Raw genomic sequence first — 22,649 nt, 5'->3', positions numbered from 1 at the left:
CCAGACCGATACTGTTTCCCTGCTCTCCTCTGCCAGGACCCTAACTCCCTCAAGTGTAAACAATTTAAAGGAAATTATCTGAAATCTCCCGGGATTATAAAATAGATCTCGACCTCTTGAAAACGTCAAACATTTCAGTGTTCACCAAAATGTTGTTATTTAGTGTCAAGTATTCATAAAGATTCGGAGGATATATAAGTCCTGAACGCCCAATAAAGTATAACTGAGCGTTCATGGAAGTACTTTATGGCAGTTAACATTTTATTCTTTTATTGCTGACGTTTAGATCGTTATTTTTATTTACTCTGTACGTTACAGCAATGCCCAGTAGTTTCAAGCAGGAGGGGACCTCCTGGTGCTCGGTACTGTACACACGCAAACAAAACCCCTGCCGTGGGGAGCTTACAGACCACGGTTAAGAACTGCTTGGGAAGAATGAGCAAAGAGCAAAGTCAACCTCATTACAATTAACACATTTGGTTCGCGGGGTGCCTTACACCCTGATTCCACAGGTGCAGAGAACAGGCTGACAGATGACGATGGTAACCTACTTGCCCTGGCGACTACTGCGGCGCTGCGCTCCCACCATGGAGACTTTTCACCCTGCACACATCTTTAGTACAGCACTGCAACACACCGCTTCACTGCTGGGACTGATGCTCCACGAAGAGCTCAGTGCAAAACCCACAGTCCATGGAAGGGGATGCTGCTTTTATACGCTACTTTTTGGTGTCGTTCTGATTTATGGGGGTTTGGGGTGGGTGGTTGTTCGGTGGGTTGTTTGGGATGGGTTTTGGTTGGTTGGTTGATTTTTATTTTTTTTTTCTTTTTTTAAACATGTGCTGCTTGCTGCACTGCCTGCAGCACCCAGGACACTGCTGGCTCCTCCACAGTTGTTCCCCAGTGTCACCAGACCTCTTGGAGAACTTTCACTGCACTTCACCCTTTAACCTAGCACAGCACAGAGCTTTCATCTGCCTGGCTCCTGTAATACGGACGCTATGCTCAGGGACAGCTTATAAACCTTATAAATACAGATCACTCAAATAGAGCAGTAACTACATCCTTAGGTGGACTTCAGGAGCCTTTTGTTGGGATGATACACATTGCAACTCCAGGAAAGCCTGCCTTTTAGGATGCTGATATCCGAATATTGACATAAGTTGAAGTACTCCCAGCTTTCAAGAGCTTCTGTACTGTCAACTGCAAATGTTCAGAAATCACAAGTTTGGCCCCCAAACAAAAATGATTTGTTAAACATTAATGTGTGTGTGGGGGTGTGTCTGTCAAATTTGTCCATTGGAAATTAAGAACTTTGTACGTACCCAGGTTATGTTTTCTCCACCTCTGTCTGCAACTAGACAAATTTCTTTGGGGAAGGACAACTTGAGAGATTAAGTTCTGATATTATCACATCTTACTTTTAAGAGCTGTAAGGGAACATCAAGGGTCTCTGGTGCTGGTAACACTACTGGTTTAAGTTTTTCCATATTTAGTGTTTTTCCTGACAACTCAGGTCCAGAATTCCTAAAATTACATGAGAATCCCAGCTCTCAGGAAAAATGTGACATTTTAGCCCTTTACAAGTAAATTAAAAAGTAACACAAATTCTTAAGGGAACGATCAATTTTTTTTCTTGCCCCAATAACAAGACCTTAATAGCGTGAGGCTTCTACAATTTTTCCAACTTCCCTCCCCCACCCCCAAGTCTCTGGCCCCATTTGGAGGGCAGGAAACAATTAGAGATAGGTACACACTAGCCAGAGAGCCAGGCTCTTATGTCAGGAATTTCTATGTCACTGGAAAAAGCAAGAGAGCAAAACTATTGCCATCCTGGAGAAACTCAAACAACCAGAAGTTAGAAGACAGTAAAGGCCTGTGAGTCTTCTATACTCAAGAACTACATTAACAGTTTAATTTTAATTACTATTTGTTTTGTTAAGTTTCTCCAGACCAGCAATAATTTCAAACAGTTGTTTTGCAAAGGTTTCATTTGCTTGTTTATTTTGACATAAATCGAACTATAACCAAATGCTTCACTGATAAAGCTTATTTAATATATACATTTATTCCAGCCCTGGCATTTGTTTTTGTTTTTTTTTTTTCAATTTGGCTTTTGCTCACCTACAGCTGCTGCCAGTCAGACTCAGCAGACAGAAGAGAGCAACCACTGGGCACTGCAGGAACAGAAAGTGCAGCCTAGAGAGAACCACATGAGCAAGTACGTCAGTAAATCATGGATTTCTGGGTCTGAACAGTTATTTACCCCCTAGTCATCTTCCCTTAATGCATTCTCTGTTAATGCCGAAGCACGTCTGTCCTGCTCCCTGCATTGCACTTGGTCATTTTTAGGGACTTTTTACCATTTGTGGTAAATATCTTAGGTTCGTCATGCTGTGTGCTAAGGGCGAGGGGAGGGGTGGGGGGTGGAAAGGCAATGTTTAATAGCTTATAAGGAGATGGTTAATGAGGTCTGACCCAATAACCATCACTGAGCTACCAGCTGTGGCAGGAGACTGGAGCACAGGAAAACTTTTCAGCAGGGGGATGAGGACTGCTGCTTATTTACTCAAGAAAGAAAAAGGGAAGAGTTCCAGTTCCCCCTTCTGATCCAAGAAGGTCTCCGGTCACGAAACTAGCACCCTTTGCACAAAGTATTCTCCTAACCCACCCCCGCTCCCGCTGCCTGGGATAACCACCCCTTCTGTCCTGGCCTCCCCACTGCCTGCGAGAACAATGAGGTGGCAGCCTTCAGCCCTCAAAAAACCACAGATCCTGTGAATATGCATTTGTGCTTTAAAATTATATTTTTAGACAACTGCACGCTTCAATGCATTTTATTGTATTTGAAGCATTCAGCACAAAGTTGTAAAGGTAATTGACAAAACCTTTGGAAATTCACCTTTAAAGAGAAATTTTAGGGTCTGATTTTTCACATGCTTGTACATTCACTGATAATGCAAATGAGGTGTCTTCACAAGTTTGTGATTTCCTATTAAAATACCTTGCAAAAGCTCACTGTCTGATGAGAGTAGAATACTTTAATCATTAACAGCTAACAACATGCAGCAAAACTTCGTGAAGATAATTATAAATATAAGCTTCTCAAAGGCTTATTGAAGAGGCATAAAACATTTTAAAAGAAACTAATCCCATTAGCCTTACAGGTCTACAGAAGCACTGTAACACTTGTGCGCTTGTCTGCATATACTTTTTTCCCCCCTCATACAATACTAGCTTCTCAATTACAGCCACAGAAATCAGAAGTATTAGACCTGGATTCCCACTTCACTTTTAACACCCTCAATTAAAGCATGTTCTCTGTAGCTGTTTGTGCTGGAATGTGCAAACTGAACGGCAATCCAGTCTACTTTTAGGAAGTTTACATTGTGGCCTGATAAAGGAGGTAATTACTGCCATACCTCATAATATTTGAGCAGAAAACCAGGAAACGTCAAGCTTTAAACTTGAAGTTAGTACTGCTATAAGAAAGGAGCCTAAAAAATGAAGTTCAAAACCTTTTTGCTTTCTCAAATTTTACATGCTGGTTTTTGTTTTTAAAACCTTCCCATAGCAACTGAGTGTATTTATCATAGAAACTCAAACCTAAAATATACACCTTTCCGCAATACAGAACACGCAGCCTTAACGCATAGGAGATTTCTGAGCTACCAGTTTGGATGGCACATGCTTTAGGATACTGACAGGTCCAGCTACAGATGTTTTAATGGGCCTTACTCACAGGAATCATGTTTTGCAGAGGAAAGAGAAAAGTGCTTACCCGAGGGGTATATTTAATGTTTCATAACAGAACATATAGCAGTTGTCCTGGCACCTGCAGAGCGAGGAGGGCTGGAGGTGGGCACCCGCCTGCCTGGGCACACCAAGCATGGCACGGTGCAGCTGATGAAGCTCGAGGGGTGCAGGATGCCCTCCCTGGTCCCATGCAAAATGGGGTAACATCGCGCAGTCTATTAATGCTACTGATGTGTCTTTTTCACATTCTACCTGGGAAGCTTCAGTAGCAGTATCTTCTATATTCATCATTTTATCAGCTGGAGTAAGGGAGGAAGAAGAAAAGCCTAAAGGTTGAGATCAGATAAAGAAATAGAAGAAAGCAGGAAAAGAAGATGAGGACGGATCAGACAGCATGGAAGCACTGCTGTCCCTATAGAGGGGACTTACATTCTTACCTGCTCACCCCGAGTCCCGCTCTGTGACACACAGTGACAAGCAAAGCCTTAGGGACTAGCCACCCTCCATATTCCATCCTTAGGCTGCATACAAGTTTCCCACTCAGGTGAATCAGACATCTTTTTAGGAGCACAAGCATTTAGTCCAAGCTTTATTACCCAGACTTTGCTCCTCTGGCTAAGAGAGATGAGATTCCCACAATAAGCTTCAGATTATCATGCAGGCTAAAATTACTATCTTTCCAATAAAATAACTGTTAAAATCTTGGAAAATAAAGAAGATTCTGAAACCTTTCTGCACAATTCAGGATAATTTCACTGATTTCAAGTTGTTGAGAAAAAAATATGCTGTTAGGAGGTAGGACGCTGCGTGTCTGTGAATTTGCATTTATATTAGAACGGCTATCCAGAATAGGAAAGTGATTTATACTTATAAAAGGAAAACACTGCATCTCAGTAGAGAACACAGAGCTATATTTAATTTTCATTTAATTGCTGAATTGAGCTAACATTCTCTCCAGCATCAGCTGCCAAAGATGGGAAGCTCACAGTCCCTTACAGGAACACCACTTTTTGGATGCTGAACTGGCCACCGCATTGCTCCCCTCTCCAGCTAGTGAAAAACCAGTTTGGCAACAGAGAGGCTGGTGTAACTAAAGCCCAGAGGTGTGTCTAGGGGCCAAATTAAACAGGGCCCGAGATGTGAGAGGATAATCAAGACAAAGGGGGTTTTGAAGGCTGTAGCCTCCCGAAAAGCGAGGAGGGGAAAAGCACGTTAATGCCTCCCTGTTCTGCAACTGCTCCCATAGAGGAGAGAACTGCGAGCCTGAATTCTCCTTATTTTACTGCTTAACATTTGCACGCAGCAGGGCAGTGGTACTGGTCCCCTCCGAACAGCCAAAAGACACGGCCTCTTAGAGTGGGGATGAGAAGAACATCCCTGCTACACTGAGTACAAGGGGAGGAGGGAGTTAATTAATTCTCCTTTAAGTAATACAAAAGTTAAGAGGGTCCTTGCTCAAGGCATTCTGGCATGTCCTTTAGGGAGGGGTGTAAAATGGAAGGAGATTTCGTTAGTGTAGAGACAAGACGCTGCAAGCATCATGGGCGACAGATGAAACGGGAGGAGAAAAGTGAAACAAAAAAAAAAGACAAGAAAAAGTGGAGAGACCCCAAGGCAAGGAAGAAACTAGACAACTAAGGCGTCCCCAAAGCCTGGGACGAAAGAGGATCCCCGGCTAAGGGCAGAAGCCAGCGAGGCTCTGAGCCTTGCAAGCGCTCACGCATCCGTCACTTGCAGATTGTTTCCCAACAGTTATGACTGGCAATACTTCCCAAAGGAGAGTAAACTCCCAGATCTGCAGCACTAAAATAGCACTGAGCTGCACTTTCGTTTTCCCCGGCTTGGTAGCCTGCCAACATACAGCCTATTCCTTTTACGGCAGTGAGTTTATAACTACAACAGTCATAAACTATGCTTAAATGGGTCTTTTCTGAGAATCACGATCCTTGCAACATCTTGAAAAATATCTAATCTTTTCCATTCCAGGCAGTCCTCTCCAGCACAGTGGTAAAGATTTAATTGCTTCTGGTGCTCAGATGATGAGATACAAGTGTTCTGGAAATAACCTTTTAATTTAACAATTCCTACTGGCAAGCCCAAAAGCTTTTTGTGTTGCTCACCAATAAAGAATTCATTTTCAGTACTAACAGAAAAAACCCCAAAGTTTAAAAACTTCTGGGTTACTGCTGTGGATGTAGCTATCCAAGAGGTACCCCAGCACTGAAGACAGGACACTTATTTTTACTATCAGGTCGATTTGAGTAGGTATGCTCTTCCTCTCCAACAATATTTGCTTTGTCAAGCTTACCAACACAGCAGAGCTAACAAGCTTTCTATTTGCTCTATTTTTAGCTCAGGAAAAATCCTGTGCATCATTTAGCAGGAGGTGAAACACAACTTTCTTTTTTTAGCAGTGAACAGAAGCCGTTCAACGAGAATTTTCCAAAACAGCTTCATGATAGTTTTAAATTCTCAGAGGAAAAAAAAAAAAAAACAACTAATTTCGAAGAGTAAACAAATACAACACTTGGAATTGGAGTTCTTTTAAACTGTGTTACAGGGTGCTCCATAGCTCAGCAAACCTCCTCCTCAGCTTACAGAGCTTATTCGCCTGGGTAACGATACACAATAGATATGTGATACGAGCCGTCTCTCTTAATAGAATATCTCATAAAATAAAGTCTCCAGCTGAGAATCGGTATGGCTTAACAGGACTGCCAACCTGAAACACCAAAGGACTACACTCTTTTGGACAGAGCATCGTCTCAGTCATTCCTCAAGCAAGAGGAGTGAACACCAGCCCTGCAGCAGTTTGCAGAGCGTACGCTCCCGTCCCGCACAGCACGGAGGGGCTGCGGTGCGGGAGGTGCGAAGGACGCTGCCGCTCCTGCTGCACAGAGAAGCCGAGTTCTGAAACGTCACAGACAAGTTTAATTTGCTGGCCCTGTTTTATGAGGCACTGTAAGGAAATGTAGAAATGACACTTACTAGTCCACTGAAGGAGACAGGGTCCCTGAACACATCAGAGCTAAACCCACTTGTGATTTCAGCCATGGTTTTGGCCTCCGATTTAATGAGCTCTCAGAGTAAAATCTGTATGGGGGAATAAAAAAACCCAAAGAAACAATGCTCCCTGCCACAGCAGCAAACTAAAGCACCCTCAGCGCAGGATCAGATGCCATGGGGTTATTGCAGTGTATATAGGAAATTACCAACAAATGATCAGTAAGTGTATGGCCAGCAGATTTTTAAGATATTTAGAACTCTTTCAATTCAAAAAGTGGTTGGTGCTAATATCCGTCTACACGTATATGCACATAAAGTGCCTATAAACACCACAGACCCTACTAGAAAAATAAGTTTCTAGTGCAAAGGAGACATATAGACCCACATCCTATCCCAACATCAACCTGAGAAAATATAATCTTTAGATTGGACTGTGAACCAGACCCGAGTATCGTCTCATACATTGTAAAAAAAGCTTATAAGCATGGGGTTTGTAAAATTTAGTTATGATTTCTCCGGTAGCTAGCATAACTGCATTTTGGACCAATTCAGATTGGTTGTTTCTTTTTTTATCATCCCAGCTACTAGAAAAGCATTTCGAGTTGCAGACATCATAGCTGCCAATCTCTCCCCAGCAGCCTCCCTTACATGGAAATTTTCTACGTGGCTTTCTCTAAAAACCAATACCGCTCATCACCACAGAGAGGAGCCATCTCCCTTTAGTAAAATTAGACCTTACACAGTCTCATGAGTTACCCTTCAAGCAACATCCTTCAAATAACATCTTCAGCACACACAAGTCTATGCATACGTCAACAGAATAAAAGCACTCTTTAAAAATGTACCTTTGATCACACAGATTGTGTCATGCTGGTATGCAGAGCAGCCTTATGAATATACAAGAAAACCTCAGCCTTTTATCCAAAAATAGTTTAAATGATAGTACAAAGAAATTCTGATAATGCACAAAAAACATAAAAGAAAGGCTCATACACTGCAAGAGTTAAAATTAACCACCCTAAAACCAAAGAACATTTACGCAGTTGAAAAAAAAAATTAAGAGAACATCTAATTCATACGAAAATAAAATTCCATCAAGTAAAACAGAAATTCGTAAGTCTTCCCTAGCCAGAGATGTACTTTTTATTTTTATGAACGGCAGTGAGAAGACACTACAGCAAATCAGGAAAGAATATTTATCTTTATACTTTAAATCTTTGAACCAAGAGCACAATCAGATGAGTTAATACTGAAGACTGAAAAGGGAGAGTGTAAAGAAAACAATTTCTTTCCTAACAGCAATACATTTGATTCAAATATAAAGATTATTTGATTTTAAACCACTGCCCAAGGTGGACTAATTTAACAAATACTTTTATTTACATTTCTGTAACACCATTTTCTTAAAACAAATCTTTGCTTCGTTAGGCTATCATTAAGCATGTTGATTAGCAAAAAATATATAACTTTACACAAAATTCTCTGCCACTATTTAATAACCAGGAATATATCCACATCTCCCTGTATTTAAGTAATTACAGAGATAAAAACATTTATTCAGGTCTCTTCTTCCTTCTTACAAGAGAAAATGTCCAGGGACAAAGTTTTTTTGCAATGAAAAAATGTTACTTGGAATCTGTGTCAGCTGAATTTCCATTTGCATTCCAGTGCAGTTTAAAAATGCACAAACATGGCTTTTTTTCTTTAATTAGCTAAATACATTTACACTGGACGTGTGGCAGAAGCATCTGCACCTCTAGGCATCCTGAAGCTATTTTTCAATTCATGAACAAAGTATCAATTCTAGCTAAATATACTACTTTAAAACCTGCTTTGATTATTTCCCTTCTCTCCAATTATCTCTCAAGTGTCCAGAATGCAAAGGTGTCTCTTCCACCTCTTCTAAGTGACTGAAATATTTATTAAACCTTAGATTTTTTCAATCCACATTTCCCAGCCCTCAATACATTAAAAAGACAAAAATACTCATCCTATACCTGCCAGCTGGACCTCCAGCCAACAGTAACCACGTAAAACCTTCCGGCACAGCGAAAAGTACTTACCTTTGGGAAAAAAAAAACAGAAATACTTTCTTCCTCTCTGTGAGAGTGAGCCCGGGACGGGGCTGATACTGGAGCTATTGTCAGGGTCAGCTCATGCGGCCTCGGCCGTGAGCCACCTGTGGGCAGGAGCCACACCGCCTGCCTGCTGACGCCAGGGCTGGCAGCAGCCCCACACTGAGCCCCCCCAGCCGCATAGGGCAAGGCTGGCAGCAGCCCCTCAGCCCCACGCCGAGCCCCCCCAGCCGCACAGGGCAAGGCTGGCAGCAGCCCCACACTGAGCCCCCCCAGCCGCATAGGGCAAGGCTGGCAGCAGCCCCTCAGCCCCACGCCGAGCCCCCCCAGCCGCACAGGGCAAGGCTGGCAGCAGCCCCACACTGAGCCCCCCCAGCCGCATAGGGCAAGGCTGGCAGCAGCCCCTCAGCCCCACGCCGAGCCCCCCCAGCCGCAGGCCCCAGGGCTGCCGGTGCCCGCACAGCTGGCTCACGGGGGGGGGCACACCGCTCCGTCCAGCTGGTTTGGTTTTGGAGGGTCACAGGGGGAACAGTGCAGCTGCCAAGTTATTCTCCTCTTCCCTCAGCCTTTTGCTAGTCTCAAGGCTTTGTAGTGCAGCCTCCCATCTGGATCAACATTCAATGATAAATTTGGACGTTTTCTTTGCATAATCTGTTCTTAAAAGTGACATCTGTTCCACTTCCTTCAGCAGAGGCAGCAGCACGGCACCCACAGGCAGCCCCCTCCCGCCGAAGCCTGCTGTCAGGAACTTCATTAAGCCTTGCCCCAAAACCCAGTTTGTTTCTGTCCTACTTGGGACTCGCGCTCCAAAAAAGGAAATCCTGCAATTAAAAACATCGGGAGTCCCTCTTTCCCCTCTTGGTCCTGACATTTCACACCACTCTCACGAACACATCAGAAATTCCCCAATGCCTCAGCCAAGACCCCACAGCACCCTCTGTCCCCAGCACAGGACCATTCCCCTCCCTCGGTTCACTTCAGCGCATCTCAGTGCGGAGCATGCAAGCCTTCAGCACCCCTTACCAAAATAAAACAACAAGGGACGTACCAGCTCTATGTCCACCCTAAGGTTTTTTGAAACAATAATTAGATGGTTAGAATTCTGATATATTTGTTCAGCATGCTATTTTCATAGCATTGGTATATATGTACAGAAAGATTCTCATTCTCTTACATTTGTATGTGTAGATATTCACAGATAGAACCTACCTAGATGTTTGGAAATCTTATGTAGTGGCTAGGCAAAACAAATAAGAAAATTAATAAACCATAAGCTATGATCAATTAAGCCCATCCACAAATTTCGCTGTTTGTAACCCAACACACGCAACAGATTATCGGGTTGGAAATAGGCTGACTGCCCAGATGACCTTCCAATGGCAGTATATTTGAGGGATTTTTTTTAAGAAACACCAGCGGTAATCATCTGAAGTAGCTGCAGTGACTAATTCCAAACCGCTGCAATCTGTTGCACAGCCCTTCCTCCGCACCCAGGCTGTCAGCGGAGCACGATGCTCACTGGGGTCTGCAATGAACTATCTTGTCACTGAAGCTGCTGAAGCTGCATTTTTACTTTTTGAGAGCATGCGCTATATCAAAATCTATCAAGCTTTCCTTCTCACTTCTCATTTCAGGTGCTTTAGCTGGATAAATACGAGACTGATTATTCGAAATTAGGCACGCTAATGCCAAATCACTGTACTTGTGGATGACGGAGCTATCCTATGTGTCAACCTCTGTCTGAGGTCGCTCTTCCTCCTCTGGCAGGTTAGGAAACCTACCCTACAGTGTCTGGGAAACAAGCTGGCGGAATCGTTCAGAAAAGAGCAAGCCCCTTGGAAGATTTCTGAAAGGCTTTTGCCTTTCCAAAAGCTCAGGAGTAAGCTGACAATGTCCACGTTTAAGAAAGGAGACAAAAGCGATTGGTGAACTACATGGCCATAAGCCTTCCTTCAACACCCAGAAAGCTTTTGAAACAAAACAATCCATACATAGGCAACTGAAAATTAGAAAGCAATAAGCTGCCAGGATGAACTTGCCAAAAATCTAACCCCATCAACCAACATACTTTCCGTCTTTCCTTCTATTCTACAGGCAGGAGGAAAGTGGTAAATCCAACAGGTAAGTATAAAATATTTTTTGATAGAGCACACTGGAAAAGCACCTTCCTTCTGGATCGAGGTCCTACATGCGGGTGCAGAGCTGCTCAAAAAAACACACTCGTTCAGTGTTCTCCTACTGACTAGGGTCAAACCCCAGCATGTAGTCCTACTAAAACTGCAGAGACACCAACCTGCAAGGAGTGTGAAGCACTCTGAAGAGCTGAGCAGAACTCAAGATGGTGTTAACAAATTGGAGAAATGGTCAAAAATCAGAAAGATGAAATTCAGTACAGCCAAGTACAAAGAACCACCCTTGGACTTTAAAAGAAATCCTCAAATGTACAACACCAAAAGGAAGAATACCAGACCAGCAGGAGTACTGCAGGAAACGATGTCAAGGTTACAGTGACAATAAATTGAGCCAACAGTGTGAAACTATTAAAAAAAAATTAAAAAAGGCAAATTACAATCTGGAGTTTATTAAAAAGAGAAGCATAATACATAATAGCAGGGGCAGGGGAAGAAATCCTCTCTCCTCAGCAGCAGTGAGGTATCAGCTGGAAAACCCTGCTGGTTTGGGGTGTAGGACAAGAGACAAAGGAGGAACATCCGGAGGAGAAATAAAAAAAAAAAAAAGAGTGGTTCAGAAAACCAAATCCCCACAAGAATTTTTTGAGAACTTGTTTAGTCTGTAAGAGTGACTGCGGAGATGGGATAATGCTCTGAAAACCTGCATCTTGTCTTAAATAGCATTACATCACTCAGCTATTACACTGTCTATATGACTATCAAAATTATTACTTGACTGTAGTTAGCTAAAAATATACTACTCTGTAATTCATAGCTAACAGAGCAACAAAAAGGCTTGTTTTCCCCCAGACAGCTACTGTATTTCACATTTTAAAGGACTTCACGGGCAGTGTCTTAGGGTCTTGCAAAGTATCTGTTCTAATCCTTCCCAGCATGGTTCAACAACCACTACAACAGTTTGGCACACTCCAGCACCTCTCCCAAGTTCAGAGGCAAGCAGCAAAGCTGCCTTGTGGTTTTGGATGAGGGATGCCAGGTTCTGCGGAAGATTAGAAACCAGCAGCGTCCGGTGGGTCCCTTCCTGAGTGAGCCACTAATTTGCTATACAGATCAGTGGAGATCTTGTCCCGTACGTGTGCTTGCTTTTAAGTAAAAGCAGGAGCACACGGAACAAGTATGTACACAGACAATTTGGTTTCTCTTACGAAAAAAGATGTTAAAAGGTGTGCTGTCAGTATATTTTTCCACTATATATAAAAAAGACCTAAGGAAATGCTGATTTTAATCCTGAAAAAAAAAATAGGAAAAAATTAGGATACAGTCTAAAAGCACAGTTCCCACAGCAAGAAGTTAAATACTAAGGCTTTGACCAACAGGGCTGATTTTCTGCAACCATTTGAAAAGCAGAGATGACAAAGCTACAGAAAACCCAAACCACTTTATTTGTGGAGTTGCTGAATTTGCATCTCAGGGCTTTAACTTCACACAGTTGGCTGATCCACCTCGACCCTTTCGCCTGTCCCCAAGCTCGCAGCCTACACCTCTGTTCCCGTCTTATTCCCTTCGCTCCCTCAGACTCGTGCTGTGGCTACTGACCGTGCCGCGGGGTGAAGGAGGAGAAGCCTTAACCAGTCTGATCCGCCAGCCTTGGTTTCAGCGTCATTAAGAGTGGATCAGTGCACTGCTGGATCACTCACTAGTACAAATTTGACTTGAACTGGGTATAAGCCGTGACTGCTCGTCATCAGGACGCATAAAGAGGGATCTGCATCGGTTTTATGTTTAACATCAAGCTTCCTCCCTCCTTGCCTGCAGATTTCCCCAAGAACCAGACACCAGGGAACAGAGAGGAACAACAGGGCAATCCCTTGGCCAGCCTGACCACTTTCTGGGCTGTTTTCTTTTGGCAACGACTGGCACAGCTCACTTCCCCAGGAAGCTGCTAAGGTTCCCTGCGTTGATTTTTTTTTTTTTTATTCCATTTTCATTGTGCAGTTGGAGTAAAAGCGGTGGCATTTGGCAGCTACTTTCCATCAGCACTATTGTTATTCCCTGGCAGTAGGGATTTGTTTTCCATCAGGTGCAACGCAAAGGCGTTGTCCCTGTTTGGAAGAACACAGAGTTAAAGAGACCCCTGGGGAAATACTTCCAAATGCCATTCTTGGATGTGGTTAACACTTCCCAACAAAACAATGCCTTAGCACACTATGTGTGTTCTGCTAAGCTGCTGCCCACATTTCAAAGAAATCATTAATCCTGATGTTCAGATGCTACTGAAAGGGAAGAGCGAACTGGGGAGCTCTGCAGAAGTCCCATCCTCAGACTTTATCTGTGCAAACTCAAAAGCTGAATCGTGTTTAAATGCAAAACTTAACAGGAGGACCACTTCCACTGCTCAGCCTAAAGAAAGAAGTACTTATGCTATTAATCATATTACAAAACAATGCTAAACTGTAACTTAAAGTCTGTGAAGACAGCGAAACCATGTTAGCACCTTGTAAGTTTAAGCATTGTTCTTGCCTGTTTTGGGCTAGTACCGTTCAATTCCTCAGGTCTTAAAGTCTTTACTGAGAAAAGCCTCTTTATTTCCAGTACCAGTTGCTAGATTGTGTGGTTTTCAGATAATGCTATTGGAATTGAGGTTGCTAAATGAGAACCAGAAGGCTGGAGCTAAGCAGATAAATTATAATTTCCAATTACCTCACCATAAATCGGGTTCCCAAAGAATTCTTCTACCCTATTTTCAGACAAAACATAAGGATCACCATCTTCACAGATTAAGGACACAAAAGTGCCTGTTAAAACCCAGAATGACATTATTAATCTTCTGGTAGAAGTTAATGATGCAATACATGCTCCTTTCCTTTTCTGAAGTGGTTGGTTGGAAATAACTTTTAAAACACTGCTAGGTGGCTATACATTTACAGATCTCCATGGAGGAGGACTTAAATCTTTAGTTTTGTGCCTTTTTTTTTTTTTTTGGTTGTACATATTAATAGTTTACCGAGAACCCAAGATCTTCCCGAGGCAAATGAAGTATCCAGAAAGGTAATACTACAATCCTACAGAAGCAACACGAGTGAGGGAAGGGAAAGCTAACCTATGAGACGCTAAACAAAAATACCCCAAAAGCTGGCAGGTTTTTTGTTGTTAAGTTTTAAAGACCTCTGGCTTCTGTAGAGAAAGCAGCCTCTAAATAACTCCATGTATGGACACGATTATTCCAGAGCAAGAAACACCCTATTTCCATCTAGCCTTGGAGTCTGTTCCAAAACAAGCATACCAATTTCAGAGTTACTCAGGGAAAGATAAATCCATACCCAACTTTATTTTACAGTAATTCCTCAACACAGCGTTACAAATACACCAGGAATTTGAGGCTCGATTTTTCTAGGGGTCTTTTGGCTAAAGGAACCCTTAAACAAATCAGGGCTCAAACAAAGCTATAATTAGGCTGATAGTTTACCCCACTTCTCCATCAGCTAAAGCCTCCACAGCTTAAGTTCGTAGCCTGGGCGCTGCTGAAACGGCAGCTTTTAATGAAAAAAGAGAAAGAATACAATGGGGAAAAGAGGATCATGTACCCTACCTAGGACTAATGTAATGCTGCGTGGAGCTGAAGCGTTGCTCTGTCATGAGGACACACTCACTTGAATTACACAGCTCAACGGAGCTACCTCAGAATTAGATGGCATTACTGCATCGCGGGCTTGTAGCGATGCCAGTCAGACGCAGACAGGCAGACTTCTTAACCTTCTGGCTGAGAAGATTAAATCCTTAACAGAGTGATCTCTTCTCTCCCCCTTCTTCCTCCTATTCCTCCACCTTTTAAAATAAGTAACAAAGGAACCTTTAACAATCCACCTGAAAGGGAGATTTCATTTCCTAGCATTTCTAACGTAATAAATAGGCTGGACCTCCAATGACAGAGAAACAAGTATCACCTTACCAAGCTGACAAAACGTGAGTAGGTAAACAAGAGCCTCCCATACCTTCATAAATATCAGGACAAAGGACCAAATATCTTCCTCGTGTGCAAGTTTCCCTTATTGAACAGCTGTAAGGAATTCTGACGGCATGTACAAACATAAAAATCTGCATTAACCAAATCCCTGAGAGAGCGTATAACTGCCACCACTTGGAAAAATAAGCAAGGTCATTCAGTCAAAAGATTTTATTTTTGTCTAGGATCAATTGCTTTATATGGCTTTGCTACCGAATATAGAAACATTACCCCATATACAGAGACGCTGTTCTTAAAGATTGTGTTTTGGGGGGAAAAACAGAGTTCTTTTTCCCCCTAAAATATCTTTTCAAATGTGTATTATAAAGAGCCAAGGAACGTCAGACAGGAAAAGGACCAACCAGCCACATTCTGGACTGAACTGTATGTGGCTTAACTCCACTAACTTGTAGCGGTTTTCAGAAATCAATGCAAATGTCATTAAAAAAAATTTTCTTTCATCTCGGAATTCTAGGGTTATTTAGTAACTCTGGTTAAGCTAGTCACCATGCTTAATTCCCTACATAAATTTTAAAAGACAATTAAGAAATGCTGTTCTAAAATAAGCCATGTCTACAGCAGGGCAGGCGATTCTTTTAGAAACTATGAGCAAACGTCTGATTAAGATGACAAGCCACATGGAAACTACTTCCAGAATCAGACTTAAAGGGCACTGTTACCAACCAAATTTGGCAGACAAGGAATCATGACGAACCGCAAAGGCATGCAGCAGCGCTGTAAAAAGTTGGGAATCATCAACAAATAAGACGGCAGGCACTCATGTCAATTCGGCGAGGGCAAGAACACGAACAGGACAAATTCTGAGCATTAAGCGCTGGATTGAGAAGAAGGGCACTGTGCCACAGTGGGAGTGGAGCTGGCTCTTCCATTTACAGACCGCTTGCCATAAACAAGCCGTTATCGGTAAGGCAAAGTATCTGCCTATTGCAGATATCTCATCCTGACATCCATCTTTCAAGAGAGCACAGTTTCAGGACAATTTTAATAGTAACAACGGGAAGCTGAAAAGAGAAAGAACTAAAAGCATGGCACGTATAACGTAAGGCTCTGTATTTTCCTAAAAGCTGTGTTTAAGGTCAGAACTCTTTCGGAGATCTGACGTTTATCGCCAGATAACAGCAGGCATCTAGCCTTATCTGTAGATATCCATTGCTAGATTTGGTATTTTTAATACGCGGTTATCTTTATTTAAGATCACTGTGCCTTCAGACGGCCTTTATGCTAAGGGGACGATGACTGGAATTTCAGCTCAAGCGGAAAGGCCAGCATTTATAGCAAATTCGTCAAATATTACAGGAAGCTGAACCGAGTCTCATTTCTATTTCCAGGAATATTAAGCTGCGCCAAGCACAGCTGCATTAACTTGGAAAGGGGACAGTAAGAAATAAACGACACTTTATTCTTCACATGGACTTTAGCAGTAGCGTAACACAAAACAAACCCAGCGAGCGAGCCCACTCAGCTCCCTTAGAATAACACGACCAAATCCTGAAAGCGTACGTGAAGTTTAAGCTCCTTTTTTGACCAGCGAAGCACAATTCCCCGAGCGGGCGGCCGCAGCAGAACTGAACCAACCGCGCACCGGCCCAAGCGCCGCTCCGCCGCGCCAGCTGTTTTGCCGCACCTCCCGCAAACTATTTACCTCGCCCCGGGGGCCGCAGCGGCGGACGCGGCAACCGGCACCCGCAGCCGGGGTCTGCCCGCCACCAGAACCTCACACCTTTGGTTTTTTGTTATAAACACCAAGGCTCTGTTTTGCGAAAGCCCAGACTGACTTCCTTCACAAGAATGACAGGAATCCTCTGGAGCATTAGCACCCTTCCTATTAACAGATACGGGTACATCACCCTCTTCGTGCACCTACCTAAAATAGCACACTGTGAACAGTGGTACGCTCTCTGGGCAGGTCCAAGAAAGTTAATGCTGTCTTGCTCCAATCAAGTAGAGCAGGCTTAACCCAGCAGTAGATGGCCACTAGGTCTCCCAAAATCGCAGCAGCATAAAGTGACAAAAGTCACCATCAGTGACAACAACAGCCAGGACAGGATCTCCCTGCTTTTCAGCCCTTGCTCCAGTCTTCATGAACAGTTTCCTTCACTAACTGGAAGACATGCATGTCAGTAAAGCGTCTTCAGTAGTCCACCGTCATATGCATACACAGGGCAGAAAAAACCCACTTCATTTCTGTTCGTACACTCACAAGCCAACTTTCTGTTGCACAAAATACTGCAGTGTGATACTCCTATGCAAGGGCACTTGCTTTTGAACACAAGAGGGGACGAGGGCGGAGGGGAACAAACCACAAATCTATGATACTTCCTTTCTGCATATTGCAGCACAGAAACAGAGATCTCCGTAAGAGGCAACACTGCATGTGCGTAACAAAAGAGCTGTCATCCTGGCCACCTTGAGAAGTTCTACCACGCTTATAAGTAGCACTGTAATCCATGGGGGCTGCTCCTGAAAGAAATACAGCCAGCTGCAGGGCAAAATGCTCAAAACGAGGAGAAAAAAAAAAAAAAAAAAAAAAAAAAAAAAGGGACAGAGGAACAGAATTACAGCGAAATGCTCCTGCCTGTCTTCCACGGGGAAGGGCTAAAAGCGAGCCGGGCATATCTGTGTAAATAATGGACTCACAGACACTCCTTTGGTCCTCCTAGCCCACAGCCCTTCAACACAAGTCATCACTGAAACAGTTTTAAAACAGTAGGAGAGGAAAAAAAGCCTGCTGCCCTTATCAAAAGCCCTCTGAGGACTTCTGATATCTCAAAATGCAAGAAATAAGCTGAAAACACTGAAGCATTCCTTAGTGCTAAGCCTCTTGGCCTCTGCCATCTAACAGGGCAGAGAATACGGCCTCCCCTGGACTCAGAAATCCAGGTAATGCCTCCGCAGTCCCCGTGTACAAAATCCAGGCAAACTCCAAGCTGACAGACTTGTATAGTTCAGCTCACAGTAGCACTGCCCCAGCTACAAATCCTAACAAACATTAAAATGATGAATTTATCTCCCCCCTCATCCCCCATATGAAAAAAGTATTCCAGTCAAAGAGACATCCAAAGATCTAGAAGGTGAGACGCATATAAAAACCCCTAATAAACCTTTAATTCGAGTTTGTTTTGGTTTTTTGTTTGTTTTTACAGGACAGGGTGACAAATTACAACAAACATCTGATTTTCCTCAAATGTTCAGGTATTATACACATTCCCATCTGTCTTGCAGGAAGGGATATTGGTCAACTTAACAGTTTAAGGTAAAATAAGCTGCATAATAGTACATATTACAATAATAAAATGTACAGTGTTTACAAGAAATATATTTTAGAAGCAAGATAGATGCATTTGCATCAAGGCGACCTTTTAAAATGCCACGACTATTTTTACATTCACTCTTGCAACAGGTCACAAGATGGGGTCACTAAGGTCAGGTTAACAAACCACTATGATGCACATCAAATACAACAAAATTAGTTTATATACATATATATAATACATATACATGTATATTATACATATACATATATGTATATAGTAAAACTCATCAAAATCTACCAGACCTGGCACAATCTACTTACCCATCAAAAATATGTACTTGCCTTGGTAAGTAGAATTCTGCATGGCTGATTATATATTATATATACTCATTCATTAGCATCTGAGACATAAAACTGAGGATTTAAAATTTTTCAGTTAACAAACTCTCCAATAATAAACATGGTGCCCACAAAAGCACAAAGGTAAGGCACAATAGGATTTTCTGTTGCAGAATAGTGTGCATCATGTTTACTTAACCATAAGAAAAACGTGCGTTATTTGTGCAAGTTCATGCTGCAAATCCATCGTATCTACAAAGTAAAGTGAGTTTCAGTAAAATTTGTGGGACTGGTGTGCTTCCAGTCTCACCTCCTACAGGATATTCAGCTGGATAATTAGATAAAATTGTTGTAGGAGTGGGGATTAGTAAAGCCAATAATCTTAGATTTGCAACTAAGCTTCTCAGCAACAATTTTGTACATCCAGGTAAACGTTAGTAAATTTACAAGCTTGGAATCACAAGATTTACTGTCAGCTGTACTTTTAGTTCCATCAGCCAAAATTGTTGCAAGGAAGTATGTACCTTTTAGAATTTTAACAGGTAACTGGTTCATTAAAACAAGTTATAGTATATTAGGAAAGTCACTTAATCCCAATGGTATTTTGTCACAGCCCTGGCAATTACAATAATACATACTGCTTTTCACAAAATATTTTTCCGGTATCTGCCAATTGCTTCTTTATTGCTCACAAATTTGAATTCATTACAATTGGTATCAGACCTTTCACACAAAGTCAGTCGGGTATTTTAATATAAAACCTATAAAAGATATTTAACCTGTATATCTAACACTTTAAGGTATTTGGCCTCTTGCCATGGTACGGCCAAAACCATATAAAACATTAGGTTTTGAATAAAGTAGGAAGCTTATTCACTGCCTCAATGCAGACATCCTCACAGAACACAACCATTTTTGCCACCACCAGCATTTACATTTATATACAAAACCTAGTACATCCGCATTCAGTTCGTTTTCCCTCACACTTATATGCAACCACGAATGCCAGATTAACTTTCCCCATACCCTAGCTGCAGAAAAAGATTCTTAATACAGCAACAAAAAACTAATATTGACTGAAAAAGATATTTTTTTTTTTTTTAAACTTATTCACCATCAGGAACTGTAGGTTGTTTGTTACAAAATACCCACAAGATTATTTCACAGGAAACTATGGAAATACAGGAAGTCTTCTTTTCTCCATGCTTTTGTATTATCAAAAACACTTCTTGGTGCAAAAATACAGTCACCACATCTGCAAATGTATAATGAATTCGGTATTCCTCATGCAAAACTTAAATGCATTGGTTTACTATAGCCCCGGAAAACCTCCTGAAGCAATTTTTTTTTTCTTTTTTTGTCAGCTCAGTATTACTGCCTCATTGCTAAGTCCCTTTGGAAACAAGATTTCTGGAACGTTCAAACTTTTATTTAATTCATTAAAGTATTACATACAAAAAGCACTAAAAAAGGAAGACGGCAGCCAAACAGGAAAACTCCTGTTGCAAGTAACAGTCCTAGCAGTTGTAGAAAGTCTTCTCAGGAACTTCCCTGAGAATTAGTTGTGCCTGTCCGAAGACGCAGATGTGACATAGAGTTCATGTGTTTGTTTGATGGCTTCAGCGGAGTGTTACAAGTAAGAGCCTGGGGAAAACGATGATGATACCGATCTAGCCGCAGGTATTTTACAGTTACCAGCTTTCCTATGAAGCAAAAAAACAGGAAAAGAGAAACCTTCTAGTTCAGTATTACTACATTTTGCTTCAGGACATAATACACACAAACACATCATGACACTGAAATTAGGTGATGATTGCTAAAAAGATCCAGTTTTTGTTACAGCTCAATACTTTAAATATAAAAATATTTCACCACTTAAAAGACCTCCAATCGCACCCATCTATTGTCATTTCTACCCATGTTTTGTTATAAACTCCCATTCCTTACCATCAAACCAAGAGCCATGTAATGCCTTGAAAGCCTTTCCAGCATACTCTGGAGAGAGACACTTGACATATACACAACCCTGCATTGAGAAAGAGAGGTTTGAGGGGTTTTTAAAAGTTCTACAGACAAGGATAAACAAAGAATTAAGATGTTACTGGAAAGACACTGACCTCACGTGAATTTTTGTCAACAGCAATATGAACAATTCCATCATTATCACTGCATTTCTCCAAGATTGCTTCTTGAATTGCTAGATGCCAGTGATCACCTATTTCCCTATGCAAACAATGAAAGATTTAATTAAGCACATAATTTTTTAAACATTCACAACAATCTCATGCTTCCCCACTGAGTGTGGTTTCTCTGTAACTTGACATGATTTTCTCTTAAATGCCGTTGGGGCAGATGTAGTACTTTAGCTATTGAATATTCAGTAAATTGGGTACTATGGTCCACTTCAGAAAATTCAACCCTAAGAATGAAAAGGAATAATCTGAATTTTTGGGGTTCGCTCTCCCCTTCCAGCAGCCTGCCACCATCTTCCTATATGAAACTGCAAACAGTCATAAACTCATCTTCCCACACCGGCTCGGACAGGCTGGCTGCTGTGCCAAGGAGAAGGCTGCTCCTAGGCTGTTCCCACTGCAGTGGAAGAAGAGCAGAGGAAGACAACAGTGTAAAGGCCTCTGCCCCTTTCTGGTATCACCTCTACCAGCACTCACAGAACAAACATTAGGTGTCAGGCTTCAGCAGGCTGAAGGAGCTTTTTAGCTATTCAGACACTGTTCATCACCGAAATAGCTATTCACCAGCCCAAACAAAGCATCAAATTGCATTTGTCCCGTAGGGTACTGATAGAACATGCCAATCTAGATCCAGAAATAGAAGTTATTAAAATCAGACTCCAATTTTGGGAGCTTTTCACAAAAAAAATTTGTTGTTAAGACTCATCAATCTTTAGGTACATCATTAGAGAAGACAGAATTGTCTAGGGTTTTTTGTGAAGGTACTGCAGGAACTATCTGGTCCTAATAAACTATAAGCAGAGAGAAAACAATTTCAACAGCCTTAATACACTTTTAAGCCTGCCTGAATAGTCTTTACATGAAAAACAATGAACTTACTCTTTCAATAATACTATCAAGAGCTTTGGGTAGTTTTAAAGAGTTTTCTCTACATAAGGCCAAAATCCTTGAAATATTTGATCTACCTTCCTCCTTATTAATGAAAAAAAAACCCAAAACATGGCAGGGGATGGAATGTACATAGGGACATTAACTGATCAGGGATGTTACACTTAAATCTGTCAAGCAGGACACTAACGTGACACTCGAGGGACTATGGCAACATGGAATGTCAGATTTGTTTCTGTCATTTGACCTCGATTGATTAGAGGATCAGAATTCCAGTTGATGCCCCTTATATAGGCAGATCATATATAAAGCAAACCAAAGTGGAAGAGGGACACAACGGTGCAAAGAAGATCCAAATGAAGGTCCTACTGGGAGAAAGACTTTCTAGTGGAAAACACCTACAATTTAAAACCCTGCAAGTTAGGAGAAAATGCATCCTACTCGGGGTGGAAGAGTTTTCTTTTCACTAGATAGCTCAAAATGGAGGGAATATACAAGTCTCCTTACCCTTCTCTAACAGTGTAAAGAACAGTATTTTCTAAATAGCATCCTGTGTTCAGGATTCTAGGGAAATAAAGTTGCAAAAGCCAGGACCTTTACAAGTTCCCCTCCAAACTATTCCATGATTCTGTAAAGTCTTGACTTCTGTGCATTCCTTCCCAGTCCAGGACTTAAGTCCAGATTTTCTTGGGAAGCATGCTGTCAGCAGCAGAAAGCCAGCTACCATAAGAAGGGATCATATTGTGAAGGGCAGTCAAACATCTTTTCTGCTGTCTATTCTTCCCAAATACCATGGTGACTGCATTACTCCCAAGTGCTCATTTCCTGTTTGCAAATCAAGCAGAACTGCATTCTCAGTCTGGTCTGCTTTTTGTGTTTTGCAGACCGGGGACATGAAACATCACGAGTTATCAGCCAACTTGGATTTCCCATAATGAAATAGGCTCCCTGGTAGAATGACTTGCCCTTCCCTGATCCTGCACA

At 42.0% G+C, this 22,649-nt stretch overlaps 1 protein-coding gene across 1 annotated transcript in view; it reads right to left on the bottom strand.

Moving 5' to 3' along the window:
- Positions 1 to 18,089: 18,089 nt before the first annotated feature.
- Positions 18,090 to 22,649, bottom strand: part of LEMD3 (LEM domain containing 3) — a 77,863-nt gene continuing 73,303 nt past the window's right edge. Inside the window, exons 14-16 of the mRNA XM_035889927.1 lie at positions 20,703 to 20,808; positions 20,533 to 20,611; positions 18,090 to 20,288 (exon numbers count right to left, since the gene is read on the bottom strand). Coding sequence (XP_035745820.1) covers positions 20,125 to 20,288; positions 20,533 to 20,611; positions 20,703 to 20,808 — 349 coding nt within the window. The 3' untranslated portion in view covers positions 18,090 to 20,124. The remainder of the gene's footprint in view (positions 20,289 to 20,532; positions 20,612 to 20,702; positions 20,809 to 22,649) is intronic.

The sequence above is a fragment of the Egretta garzetta genome, unplaced genomic scaffold, assembly GCF_000687185.1.
Source record: "Egretta garzetta isolate BGI_Z169 unplaced genomic scaffold, ASM68718v1 scaffold792, whole genome shotgun sequence".
Classification (NCBI taxonomy): domain Eukaryota; kingdom Metazoa; phylum Chordata; class Aves; order Pelecaniformes; family Ardeidae; genus Egretta; species Egretta garzetta.
The sequence above is the reverse complement of the archived record's forward strand: the minus strand, read 5'-3'. Positions and strand labels throughout refer to the sequence as shown.